The sequence below is a fragment of the Chaetodon trifascialis genome, chromosome 10, assembly GCF_039877785.1.
Source record: "Chaetodon trifascialis isolate fChaTrf1 chromosome 10, fChaTrf1.hap1, whole genome shotgun sequence".
Classification (NCBI taxonomy): domain Eukaryota; kingdom Metazoa; phylum Chordata; class Actinopteri; order Chaetodontiformes; family Chaetodontidae; genus Chaetodon; species Chaetodon trifascialis.
Genome location: NC_092065.1, coordinates 20,320,044 through 20,332,779, shown reverse-complemented (window position 1 = coordinate 20,332,779; position 12,736 = coordinate 20,320,044). Strand labels below are relative to the sequence as shown.

Genomic DNA, 12,736 nt, shown 5'->3' with positions numbered 1-12,736 from the left:
GGCTAAAAGACAGATGATACAGGATTTCCTAAGGTTGGGGGAGAGGGACCGCACACGCGATGCTTAGAGAAAGTCTTTTCTCCACTTTTAACCCATCCCAGCAAGTCCTTCCTCCGAGGCAGACCAGGACCGGTGGGCTGCCTCAGAGGGCTGGGTTTTTTATGGAGGATACCCTAGGTGAACACAGGGAGAACATACAAACTCCACACAGAAAGGCCCCCTTTTCCCCAAGCAGCAGGCACGGAAGGCATGGTGGAGGACACGCCCACAGCGCCCCAGGATGGAATCAAACCCGGGACCTTCTAGCTGTGAGGCGACAGTGTTACCACTGTGTCACCGTGCCACCTAAACCCAAACCAGTATTTCCACTCCCCTAAGGTCAGTTTGACTGACTCGAGGTCCCAGTTCTTGATGTCACAGTTCCTTTCTGGGGATGAAAGCTTGGGAGGGAAAAAGGCACGGTGAGATTGGGAGCAAATGTGAAACATCTCTTTACCTCACCAAAAGCCTGATCTGCTGTGGGAGACCACAAAAGGGAGATCACCGGGGATTAAGAGGGGAGATATCAGATATTTATTTCGCTCTCAGGCTGGAGTTAATTCTTGCATGGGGCTAACCTTTTATTCACTCACAAACTGTAACCTGCACTGTACATTTACTGCTAAACTGACTCTCTCATTCACTCTCCTCACTCTAATGTCTGAGAGTCAGTAAACACTGAAATGGTGCAGAATTGTCCACACAAGAAGAGCTGAGCATAAAGCAGAGGGTGAGACGGAAAGTCCAGGTCAGTTGTTGGCTTCACCAGCACCCTCTGTACCACTGGTGAGGTTTTCCTGTTCTCCAGGACAAGCTTGGTCAGGCCTAGCTGCATGGGTTCTGTAGTGTCACTTGAGGTGCCAGGTGGAGGAGCCAGAAGAGAAGCAAGTGGACGACTGGAGTGGTGCAGTGGACCTCGACTTTGGTCACGAGTCCCTGCAACGTGTAGATCAGAGGTTGCTTCACCCACTCAGTGGTGCCCCAGTCTCAGGCAGGCAGGTAACAAAAGGGCTCCACAGCGAGGCATGACCAAAACTGTGGAGATGGGCTGGTATAAGTACATAATGAATGTTATGAGCTGGCTGGAGATGTGACAGAAACTAAGATGGTGAACCTGCTAAACATCAACATATTAAAAGATGCATTTAGCTCAAACCACCACTGTGCGTATGCAGCCTCACAGAGCAGTTAGCACAGCTATAGACTCTCGTTCTTCAACCAAAATTCACTCAAATGCCTGTGTTTTGTATACTTCCACATTGTTTTCCACCCCTACACCAAGAGAGTATTTATGCAGCTGCTCACATGTGTTGTATGTGCTTACAGTGTATGCTAGTTTTCAGAGGTGCATCTTCTGAGCAGGCTAGTGGCCAATGATGCTGCTGCATGCTTGATTAAGAGTTTTGTGTCCTTTCTGTTATCCTTCAGGGTCTCGTAGGAGTCTCACTGTGGCTTTAATGCACATTTAGCATGGAAAAAATTTTGACCTGACTTAGATGTTTAAGTGAGGCAGTTCCAAGGCCTAGCTTTGTGCATGATAGTTCACTTGAACGTATTACTCAGACATCCACATTGTAGTAGAAAGCTACAAACTGTAGCAGGTTGAATATTTACAACAACACAACTTTGCTGCTCCCTCCTCAAGTTCACAGAGCTCGCCCTGTTTGTTCGGCCTGATGGAAGACCTTGTTTATCTACTGATTATAGAAGGGTAAACAGTGTTGCCAAACCTGACCTCTGGGGTGGAAGATTGAATTGACATGCTGGGATCTGTTCACTGTTTCATCAAATTAGGCTTGCCTAAAGACTCCTGGTAAGTGCCTTTAAAACACCTCGAGCTTTTGTTTGTAACCTCAGCCAGTCTGTTGCAGTACACTTCAACGACATTTGACTAATGTAGTGGATAACTACAAAGTGCATTTGGATAATATCAATGCTTTACACGTTCAGTTAGTTGCTGTATTGCTCCACTGCTTTGCTGAGTTCCATTTCCAATCTGAATCTTGCTAAATGTGAGCTCAAATCAAGCGTTCCCTAACTTAGTTAGTACAGAAGGGTAGTCATAACCGTGTTCTCCACTCTTGCAATAAATCATGATTTTGTCATATTTTTGTTGCTATTACATTTCTCGTAAATTTAGGAAGTTAGGTTATGTTTACACTGCCATGTAAAAGTGATTCAGTTCAGGTTTCCTGCATCTTGCTGTAGACATGATGTGTAAACAGGGTAAAAACATCGCAAAATCAGATATTTTCAGATCTGTTTTCGGCAGCTTTTGTATGTGGAAATTTGCTATGAATCCTATCAATCAGTGTGGATTTTTATTTAGTCACACTTTTCAGGTCATCCCAGTTCTGTTCTGAGTGTTGTCCTCTTGCCATGCTTGTGTACACCAACTAAGGACAGTCTATACACCCAACCAGCGGAAAGAAAAAGGGCGTACTGTTGTGTTATGGGTAAGAGGCCCCTCCAACTGTGCTGGCCAACCTTCTTGTCATACCCTAAACCAGCTCAGCCTGTTGTCTACTATCATCTCTATCTCTACCTTTGTCAGCATTGCAGATATAGATTTGATCATACTTGTAGGTTAGGCTTAGTTACATCTGAAGTTTATACATGTATGTTGTATGTGGGGTTGTTTGGAAGAGAAAAATCAGGAATTGCTTTTAACAGCAACTGCAGAAATTTGAAATGTAGACTAAAATTCAGATCTTGGTGTACATCTGTGAACATCTTTTCCTATTTGTCTTTTTCATTCTGTCAAAATGTAGCTCTCAATTTTTCCTGTCCCAAAGTTAAATGAACTTGGTTAAGCTGTAAGTGGATGCCAGTGTCAGAGGAGCTGAAACAGTGCCCCTACAACGCCTTGAAATATGCAAAGTATAGTAATTGAAAGTCTTAAATAATGTAATGTCGTTCTTCTCAAAACAACGTCTCTAAGGAGAGATGTTCTCCTTGTCCTAACTTTTCAAAAGTCCAGGAGATTCAGCTTCACCTCTTGTCTCTCCTTCGTGTAAACAGTTTTCCATCTCGTCTCCTTTCTGTGTGGATGCTGTGCTTGAGTTTTGTCTCTTCTCCTTCCAGGAGGCTGCATGGATGAGGTCCCATCTGTTTGGCAGCACCTGGAAGTTGCTTGAGGTCCTCCTAGACCATATTCTTCATCTTTACATGTTTAAATCTCGTGAAATTACAACAACCAATGAAGAATTGGTCAATTTCTCAAAGACTGGAAAGACTGGGACCATTTTCAAGAGCAGATCCGCAATTGGTGCTCTATTGCATGTTTACAGTAGCAGGACGTTGAATGTTGAATTGTGTCAAAATTAACAACATAGAGTTGTCAGCATTGACATGTTTTTTGATATTATTGGACAATGGAGCTCTCTGGTTCAGAGGAAGAAGATATATCAGGCTTTGGACACACACACACAGACACACACACACACACACACACACACACACACACACACACACACACACACACACACACACACACACACACACACACACAATACTTTGGATGATCATTTCCTAATTGGTTTGGGTCTTTTCATGAGACTTGTTTACAATAAAGCCTTATCCTTAAAATCCAGTGATATACTGTATATGTATGTATAGTTTGCAACAACAGAACATATAGTTCTTTTAAAGAAACATAAGATATTAAATGTTATCTCCACTCCATGGGGGAAGGACAACCCATCCACTCACTCCAACGCTGCTTAATATTCTCTTCTTGTCTCATCTCTTGTCTTTTCTTTTCAGGGAAGGGCAAAGTGCTACAAGAATGTCATCCAGCAGTCAAAATATTTCCAACCACCTTTTAGCTATTGAGCATCACAGAACAGCATGAGCAACAGCAATGGAGGTGCAGTTAGAAATCTCTAATAAAAACCAACAGTATCTTTGTATATATATACAGTATAGTTGTATTTTTGCTGAAAACTGACCCTGATTAAATCAAATCTTACTCAGTCCCTCTCAGAAATAAGAGAACTTTGTGTGTGCAGTCTAAGTATGTAAACTATTATATAAATGATGGTTTTGTACGTGTAAGCTGTCGTGTCAAAGAGCAGGATTGTGTAATTTTTGACTCAGCGGTCAGAGTTCTGCTTGCATTGAAGGTTAAATCAATGAATTTTATTACTTATGCTGAGTTGTGTGTGTGTGTGTGTGTGTGTGTGTGTGTGTGTGTGTGTGTGTGTGTGTGTGTGTGTGTGTGTGTGTGTGTGTGTGTAGGGGGTGGTACTACAGGCTCAGTACAGTGGGCTGAGGGCTATTTCTCTGAAAGTGCACGTAATTCTCTGTCTTTTCTTCAAGCCCAGTCAGGATGAGGACAGCGCTGTACATATTTTATCTCCTTCCTGCGCTGACAGCAATAACACGGGCAACGCCAGGTAGGAAAACCTTTTATTTTACCTCAGATCAAGGCAGGATGTTTTGATGCACCAGTTCCTGCCGATGAGAGATGCATAGGTTCATTGTAAGGTTTTCGTAGTAGCCCAAGGAATGTCAAAAACAATCAAACAAAAGTAAATTAGGCAAAAGGAAGCAGGACCATATTGACTTTTGACCAAAATAAACCCTGTTCACATTATCAACTTTTCAGCTGCTACCATTAACAACCTTACTGTAGCTTGACCACTGTGAAGAATTTTCCAAGCCAACCAATAATCCCTGAATTGACATTACTGTTTTTGAATATTTTTGAGTTTAAACAATTGTAAAAAATAAATGAATAATGTGTTTTTGCATGTGTTAGCCTACTTAACATTACTGTTGACCCTTGTCTAAAGCATGCTATTATGGATTTTTGAATGCATTTTCTGCAAATTTTTCCAAAAACCACTGCACTCGTGACATAGTGCTGAGATGCAAGAAAGAGAAAATTATTACTATTTAATAAGAAAGCCAAGTTTTGGTCTTTCATCAGATTAAATATTTGACATAAGGGATTCTCGTATCTACAGTATGGCCCACATCTACTATATTCTAACTATATGCAGTATCCAAGTTTTTTTTTGCCATTTAGTCCATAAGAAATGAATGCATCACACCTTTTACTACTAATAGGAAATGATGCAAGACTGTCATTGACACACATTGATCAAACTGTGACTTTGGAAGGCCACTGGCAATTTAACTGCTTCTACACAGCAAAATGTGTTTGAATACACAGTATATACTGCACGTTTGAAGTATTGCACTCTTTATTTATTTATTTTAACATTTCCAGTGTGAACACACTCAAAACAGCCACAGTGTTTATAAAGACATCACATAAATCATCTCTGTACTTTCTCTTTTGCAAATGGACATGCACATGGGAAGGTCCAAATGCATGAGAGCCTCCACAAACACTACATAAAACAGTAACAGAGATATCAAAAGAGAATAGATAGGAATAAAATATTGAGCACACCCCTAGCATATGCTAATAGCAAAATCACACATTATTGTCAAATGGCAATACATACATTACTTATAACCATGCAAAAACAGCGGAATGGCCCTTTAACATACAAAAACCCACATGTTTCTTCAGCAGGGAGCAATGACCCTTTGGTCTCTCTGAAAAATGGCAGAATCAGAGGGGAATATGTGACAGTGAAAGGCACAGAGAGGGGGGTGAAGCAATACCTAGGCATCCCCTTTGCCCGTCCCCCTGTGGGGCCTCTCCGCTTGGCGGCTCCCCAGGATCCAGAGCCATGGGAAGGGGAGAGAGACTGCACACACCAGCCTCCCATGTAAGACTGAGTGACCTCTGATTCAACAAAGAGACAGAACTTGCCAAGACTAGAATTTTTTCTCTCCGGATGACACACACGTCCTCTTTGTCTCTCTCTTTCTATCTCAGGTGCATCCAAGATCCAGAAATAGTTGTGAATGTTTCCAGGACCATGTCAGTGCAGTACACCCCACCAGAGCTTTCAGAGGACTGTCTGTACCTGAACGTATACACTCCAGCTGAGGCTGCAAGAGGGGACAAACTGGCGGTGGGTTTAAGAGACAGCATGTATGTAGTGGTGTGGACAAAATACAATCTTCTTACGGCGTAAGAGAAATAAGCGTTTGATGTTGTTGTACTGGACTGAATTCTTATGTAAGGTGTTCTATTATTTTGTCCACCCCCTCTCTTTATGCTGAGTGTTTAGATGTCCTTTCAGTGCCTTTAATTTAACTGACACCTCCATTGCTTTCAGCGTCACAGACTTTAAACGTTTTCACCTATTTGTTACTTGATGTAACTAAGCATTTAACTGCTTTCAGTTCCTACACCAGCTGAAACTGCTCAAACAGTTTTCAGTGCTTACATACCATCCGACACTTCACATACTTTCACTGCTTTTAAGTGACAGTTCATCTACTTTGATCTCTTATTTTCTAACTGACACTTCAGTTGCTTTAATGTTTTACTCTCCAACTGAGAGTTTGAAAAGTGTTGCACTTCATCTGGCATTGCAATCGCTGAAGAGCCATACGTTTCAACCGCTTACAGTGCTTACACTTCAGCTTCTTTCAGTGCTCATTTCATGCTTGAACTACGCTGATGACCATGCAGTTAAACAAAGCTCACAGTGCTTTATGGACAGATGTTAAGTGACTGTAAACAGTACAGTTTTCTAAGCAGAAATAATTATCACAGCTTATAATGTGCCAGTGTAGTCTTTTGCTTGTAATGCATGGCAGTGAATATACTGTACTGTGTGGAAAGGTCAGCTGTGAACAGCAGGCTCCTCTGTTGTGCTGTGTATCAGGTAATGGTGTGGATCCATGGAGGAGGTCTGACAGTGGGTGCAGCTTCGCAGTACGATGGCGCTCCATTAGCTGCTTATGAAAACATAGTGATGGTCATTATTCAGTATCGTCTTGGCATTCTGGGATTCCTGAGGTAAGGAATTGTGTTGCTCATCACATCACTGTCACAGGTTTCAAATGAAGAAATAAACTATCCACAGTATCACAGCAGCCATTTTTTCCAGGCTTTTCTCAGTGAAATGATTCTCTAAGAATCCAAAGCAAGTGTCTTGACTTGTCCTGTTCCAAAGCACCGGAGACGAACACGCTCAGGGCAACTGGGGCTTCTTGGATCAGCTAGCAGCTCTGAGATGGGTGCAGGAAAATATTGAGGCCTTCGGTGGAGATCCACAAACCGTCACAGTCGCTGGAGAGTCTGCAGGAGGCATCAGCGCATCCATACTGGTAATAAAAAGTCAATGTAAATGTTAAGCAACATGCTAACCCAGTCAGCATTTAAAGTGATATGACAAGAACTTCGAACATACATTTACACATTTTTTACATGTTTTATTGACCTAAGAGAACATCATGATGTCCAGTTTATGCTTGAGTGCATCTTTCATTTATTATTTATTATGTTCAACTGACTGCATATCTGTCTTTTCTTATGAACAGACTCTGTCTCCACTAGCAAAGGGACTATTTCATCGGGCAATTTTTCAAAGTGGAGTAGCTACACTTGGGACCTACACTACAAAACATCCTTTAGGCTATGCCAAGGTACTGTGACATGTAAGCTGAGTTAGCATGGATGTAGAAAAAAAAAACAACTATCACACATGTTCATTATTTTGAACATGTATTTGTAGAAATACTAGTGCTTGAAACTGAAACAGTTGCCTATTTACACACCCAGCAGACAGAAAGCAGCATTAAAATCCAATTGGAGTTGTGTCTGCATCCACCTGATGAATTTGAGTCTAGTATTCACTCTCCATTCAGCTTGGAAATGTCTCCCTCTTTAGCCGCTAGATGCTCCACTGAGTTCACCAGTTAATTGCTATTTTTTCTGTCTACTGTTTGATGCTGGAAAGGTATCGTGCAATGGGTTTATCAGAGTTGTAATGAGGTTCTGATCACTGAGAACAGGAAAAAAAAAGTGTTGCATACTCTGGCTGCATATGCACACAAATGACGTTTTGGCCCTCAGGCCTTCTTTTCAAAGGTTTTTCCAGATATATCAGAATAATGAAAAGGCACTGCCCTCTTGATTAATTGAATTGGAAAAGGGGTTGTGCCTTTATCAACCTGCACTGGTGGCCATGAAGAACAAGGTCAACAGGTTTAGCTGACTGCAGCCTGACACAAATATGCCAAATGCTGTAATAAGAATACTGCTCTGACATTTGAGTTTCATTTGTAATGAAAATCAAGCTCCATTAAATGCAGGATATTAAGTCCGTTTTGCGCACTGGACAAAATGTACCTTTTATGTGTAAAATAAGTACGGATTTTCACTTTCACTGCAGAAATATTGCATTTGTAATTTTCATTGATCTCTTCCTTTTACCTAGATTGTTGCCAACCTTACTGGATGTGACCGCAGTAGCACAGAGGAACTGGTCCAGTGTATGAAGGGAAAGAGTAAAGATGAGCTAGTTGATGCAACTAAAAAGGTACTTGGTCTTTTGAACATATATAAGCAGATGTTATGAATGTATTAAGCTTCACTTTGAGAGCATAACTTCATGCAGAGTACTTATATGTTTCCACACAGAAGACCACTGGATCAACCTAAACCAAAAATGAAACTTGCAAGTTGTGAATTACTGTAATCTGGACAACAAATCGAAAGTTAAATTTTGTAAAATTTTGGAAATATCATTCAGTTTGAATTTCTCTCTTGCATATCATAGAACAGCAGAGGGTGAGCTAATAGACAGTTCACTCAAAAGGGAATTTTAATTTTGTCTTGGTTAAGAATTTGAAGTGTCAGGCCAGATTTTTGCCACAAGATGGCAGCCTGTGAGCACTCTTGGCTGGTAAACCACTGAAAGTTTAGTGTCCCTTCATCCGCTTGATGTCCACTCACAGTTAGTTCTCTCTTGTGTTTAGATGAAAATTTACCTGGGAGGTGTGGTGGACGGAGTGTTTCTGACTGACACAGCAGAGGAGAATCTCAAGAGGAAAGAAGTGCTGAAGGTTCCAGTGATGATGGGAATAACCAACCATGAGTTCGGATGGATCCTGCCTCAGGTCACACAATGCTTTCTCAGACTCTGTGGCAATTCCATTGTAGCTAGGACTCGTGTTAATTTTGAAGCACTGTCTCATGTTGATCACAGAGCTTTGCCCTTCCTGGCTGGGAGCACGGTATGACCAGAGAGTCTGTGCTGGCAGTTGTGAACCTGTTCAATCCTGCGGGGGTGAGTCCCATGATAACTGCTGCTGCTTGTCAATGATGGTGAAAATGATTGATTGCTCTGAATAGAAGCTAGAGAGTCATTTATGATATTTATATTGATTTTATATGACAATTCTACATTTTACAGCTTATATTTCAATTTTTTTTATTACTATGATATAGAGCTATTCCACTAAAAGTATTCATTCTCAACCTGATGGCAGTATCAATAACAGCTTAATTCAGTCTAAAATAGTTAATTTGTGCTTTGTTGGGCAATTTCAGGACAAGTGAGTTTGCGAACACAAATACACACAAGCAAGTCATTCACAGACATTAAAACAGTTCAAAAATACAAAATATGAAGAAAAAGGTCGAAGTACATGCTGGTTTTAAAGTGAGATTTAAGGAGAGCAGAGAAACTGAACTCTGCACATGCATCATGCTGTGAATAAAGCACAAACAAGACAAGTGAAGTCAAAATAAACAAAGCAGATTTTGATAATCACATGCTGCGTGAAAAATAAAGAAGAATTGATAAGGGCATGACATCGTCCTTCTTGTAAAAGGGCTCAGAAGAAATTCCAGCTCTATCTCAGCGGGAAATCTGATGCCCAAACCTTTCTCCCTCCTCCAGGTCTCCTCTGCCAACAGCCTCATTGCAGATGAATACCTGAAAGATGCTAAAACCCCCGAGGAGATCAGGGATGGATTCACTGAAATCATGGGAGACCTGCTCATGACGCTGCCTGTTGTCCAGGTGGCCGGATATCATTCAGGTCAGAGGGGGCAAGGCGCAGAAAGAACATCGTGACACCACTGTGAACCAGTGGAAACACAGAGGATTACTTGATCAAAGGCCTGAGTAGGAGGACAATCTGTCAATGTTGGTGCAATTTGCTGATATTATTTGATCACTTGATACTCCTTAAATCTTATTTCAGTCTGATATATGGAAAGAGGCACCTCATAGAGTTCACTCTGCAGTAAACAATGATCATTGCCTGTGAGGATGTGCTAACTGCTCTTAATCTTTGAGTTCCATCTCAGCCCAAACATATTCCTCTCATCTTTTCCCCTCCTCTGTATTTAGATGTGGGTGTTCCAGTTTACATGTATGAGTTTGTACACCGTGCTGAGATACACAAGCACAGACCCAGCTTTGTGAAGGCAGACCATGCAGATGATGTCGGCTTCATGTTTGGTGGCTGTTTCTTTAATGGACAAATGCAAATCATAGGTAGGTTTTATGTTGTAATATGCTGCCAATAACATGAATTTATAGATGAGATAGGCTCTCCTGCTCCTGTCTTTTGTCCCTGATGGGAGACTATATGGCTACAACACAAAAACACCAGAGTCACATCAGATCATGGATAATAGGCATGTGATGGGTTTGTGATTAGACTCTTCCTGTCCCGTCCTCAGGCAATATTACCAAGGAGGATGAAAGTCTTTGTAGGACCATGATGGCATACTGGGCAAATTTTGCCCGTACAGGGTAAGTAACCACTGAGAAAACACTATTGTTGAATGTGCACTAATCAATATTTTGATACTAACAGGAAGAAAGATGAAAGAAATATGAAAGAGGTTACCTGCGTGGACAAACACACAGACTCATCAACACCTTCAGCTCATTGTTTAAATTTTATGGCAACTTTGCAGCTTTGTTCAGTCTCACCGCTTCATCGTGAGCATTTCAAATGATTTCTCATGTTGCTGTGTGTCTGCTGGATGGGTTAACAGGCAACTTTTTGCCAACATGTTCATCCAAGCAGCTTCATCAGGCGACGTGTCAGTGGTGTGTTTCCAGCTAGTTTTGCTGCCCCCAAGTGGCCAAAGCAGTCATGAATGCAGCTTTAACTTGAGTCTTTCAAAAAGACGATAAGCAGGCGCAGACTGGTTAGAGAAGCTCTTTCAATGAAAGTTTATCCTTATTCGTACAGAAACCTGTTGCAAGGTCAGTGATACAGCAGAGCCAGATGGCAATTTTTAGCAGCAGTGCAGAAATAATATCCAAACTGGGTTGATTTAGCAGAAAATATAAATTTAATACATTTGATACATGTAAGAAAAAATACTCTGGGCTGACTCAAAGGTGTGAAATATGCGTGTGTGTGTGTGTGTGTGTGTGTGTGTGTGTGTGTGTGTGTGTGTGTGTGTGTGTGTGTGTGTGTGTGTGTGTGTGTGTGTGTGTGTGAAGACTGTTGTCATCCAGGTCATGATAATCGGTGGCTGTTCTAATGGCAGTCAGTAGAGTTGTTAGAACTGTTCAGTTAGAACTGGAGAAGCTCGTTGGATGGGAAACGAAACATTTCCAGGTATCTCCAACCAAGTGCAGCTGCCCTCGATTCAACCCTACTTAGATGTGATATTTCTGCTTTTCCTTATGTGTCCAAGGTTGAAGCTGAAAGCAGGCAGAGACAAATAAATGAACATATCTATATGAACATATTGAGTACTGGGAAATAGGATAGGAAAGCAAATCAAATTGCTTTTCAATTTAGATAACAAATGGAAATAGACAGGGTTGAAATTAATTTCTAGCACACAGGAGGTCCAAAATTAGCTTTCTATTCCAGGCAGTGAAGCAAATAAAATGCATAAAGGTGAACAGACATTCATTCTGAAGGCTGATCATACGAAATCCGTAGCAAACATAAACTGTAGATGATTTTCTCTGCTGCGTGGTCTGCTCTAACATCTGTAGCTGGCATGTTTGAATGTCTCCTCAGCTCTCCCAACAGTCCTGGTCTGGTCAGTTGGCCTCAGTATGACATGCAGAAGCAGGAGTACTTGGAGTTGGGCCTGACGCAGACGGTGAGACAGAAACTGAGGAAGGACAGGGTCCATTTTGCTACTGTCACCCTCCCTCAGAAGCTAGCAGCAGCCAAGACTGGAAACTGATCTCTGCAAGCTGTCATATTGTTTGTATTGGTCCCAAGTTTGAGAGTCTTGTCAGTTACTGCCTGCATCCCTTTATCTGTGTTTTGGAATGGACTTACTTCTTTTCCATGTCTTTTAGTTTTATGTGTATTTTTTTCCTTTTTTTTTTGACATGCACTTTGTAACATAGCTGTAATTAAAGGAAACCCTTTCATTGCAAAGACAGATAATGTGCCTCCTGTTAAATTTCCATGAAAACATGATTTGCAGATGCAGATTAAAATGATGAGCAAATAGAAATTACGTGAGAGTTTCTGATAAATTTGAGAATTAAACTGATTTCCCAAAGGTTACATAAACTATATATTTTTAGAAATTCAAAACATGTGCAAAATGCCTTTACTATGGGGAAATATAGTATTAGCTAACGTCACAAGCTAAGGGATACCGTTATTGTCATATTGTAAACAGTTTATCTAGGCATCCCCCACATCCGGTTAACGTAGACCAGTAGCAGTTAAAACATTTATTCTGAAACATAGAAACGTCGAATAATGTACACCGGAACTATAGTATTTGATTCTTAAAAATGGTCGTTTTAAAATATTTGACGACAGCAAAAGTAATCTAGTCTGTATCCCCACAGTTAAATATCCCAGTCTT

At 41.1% G+C, this 12,736-nt stretch overlaps 1 protein-coding gene across 1 annotated transcript; it reads left to right on the top strand.

Annotated features, from left to right (window-relative positions):
* Positions 1 to 4,351: 4,351 nt before the first annotated feature.
* On the top strand, positions 4,352 to 12,297 carry ces3 (carboxylesterase 3). Its single transcript, XM_070972595.1, has 13 exons — positions 4,352 to 4,436; positions 5,585 to 5,786; positions 5,897 to 6,035; positions 6,798 to 6,931; positions 7,089 to 7,242; positions 7,456 to 7,560; positions 8,355 to 8,456; positions 8,896 to 9,036; positions 9,126 to 9,206; positions 9,822 to 9,963; positions 10,278 to 10,424; positions 10,613 to 10,685; positions 11,923 to 12,297. The coding sequence occupies exons 1-13, from the start codon at positions 4,370 to 4,372 to the stop codon at positions 12,092 to 12,094; spliced, it is 1,659 nt and encodes a 552-aa protein (XP_070828696.1). The 5' UTR covers positions 4,352 to 4,369; the 3' UTR covers positions 12,095 to 12,297.
* The last annotated feature ends 439 nt before the right edge of the window (positions 12,298 to 12,736 follow it).

Bases quoted from the DNA above. Each gene is read 5' to 3' on its own strand.
- ces3 (XM_070972595.1), top strand. From the start codon at position 4,370: ATGAGGACAGCGCTGTACATATTTTATCTCCTTCCTGCGCTGACAGCA. The intron at 6,932-7,088 runs GTAAGGAATTGT...CCTGTTCCAAAG, and splicing joins GGCATTCTGGGATTCCTGAG to CACCGGAGACGAACACGCTC. The intron at 7,243-7,455 runs GTAATAAAAAGT...TCTTATGAACAG, and splicing joins GCATCAGCGCATCCATACTG to ACTCTGTCTCCACTAGCAAA.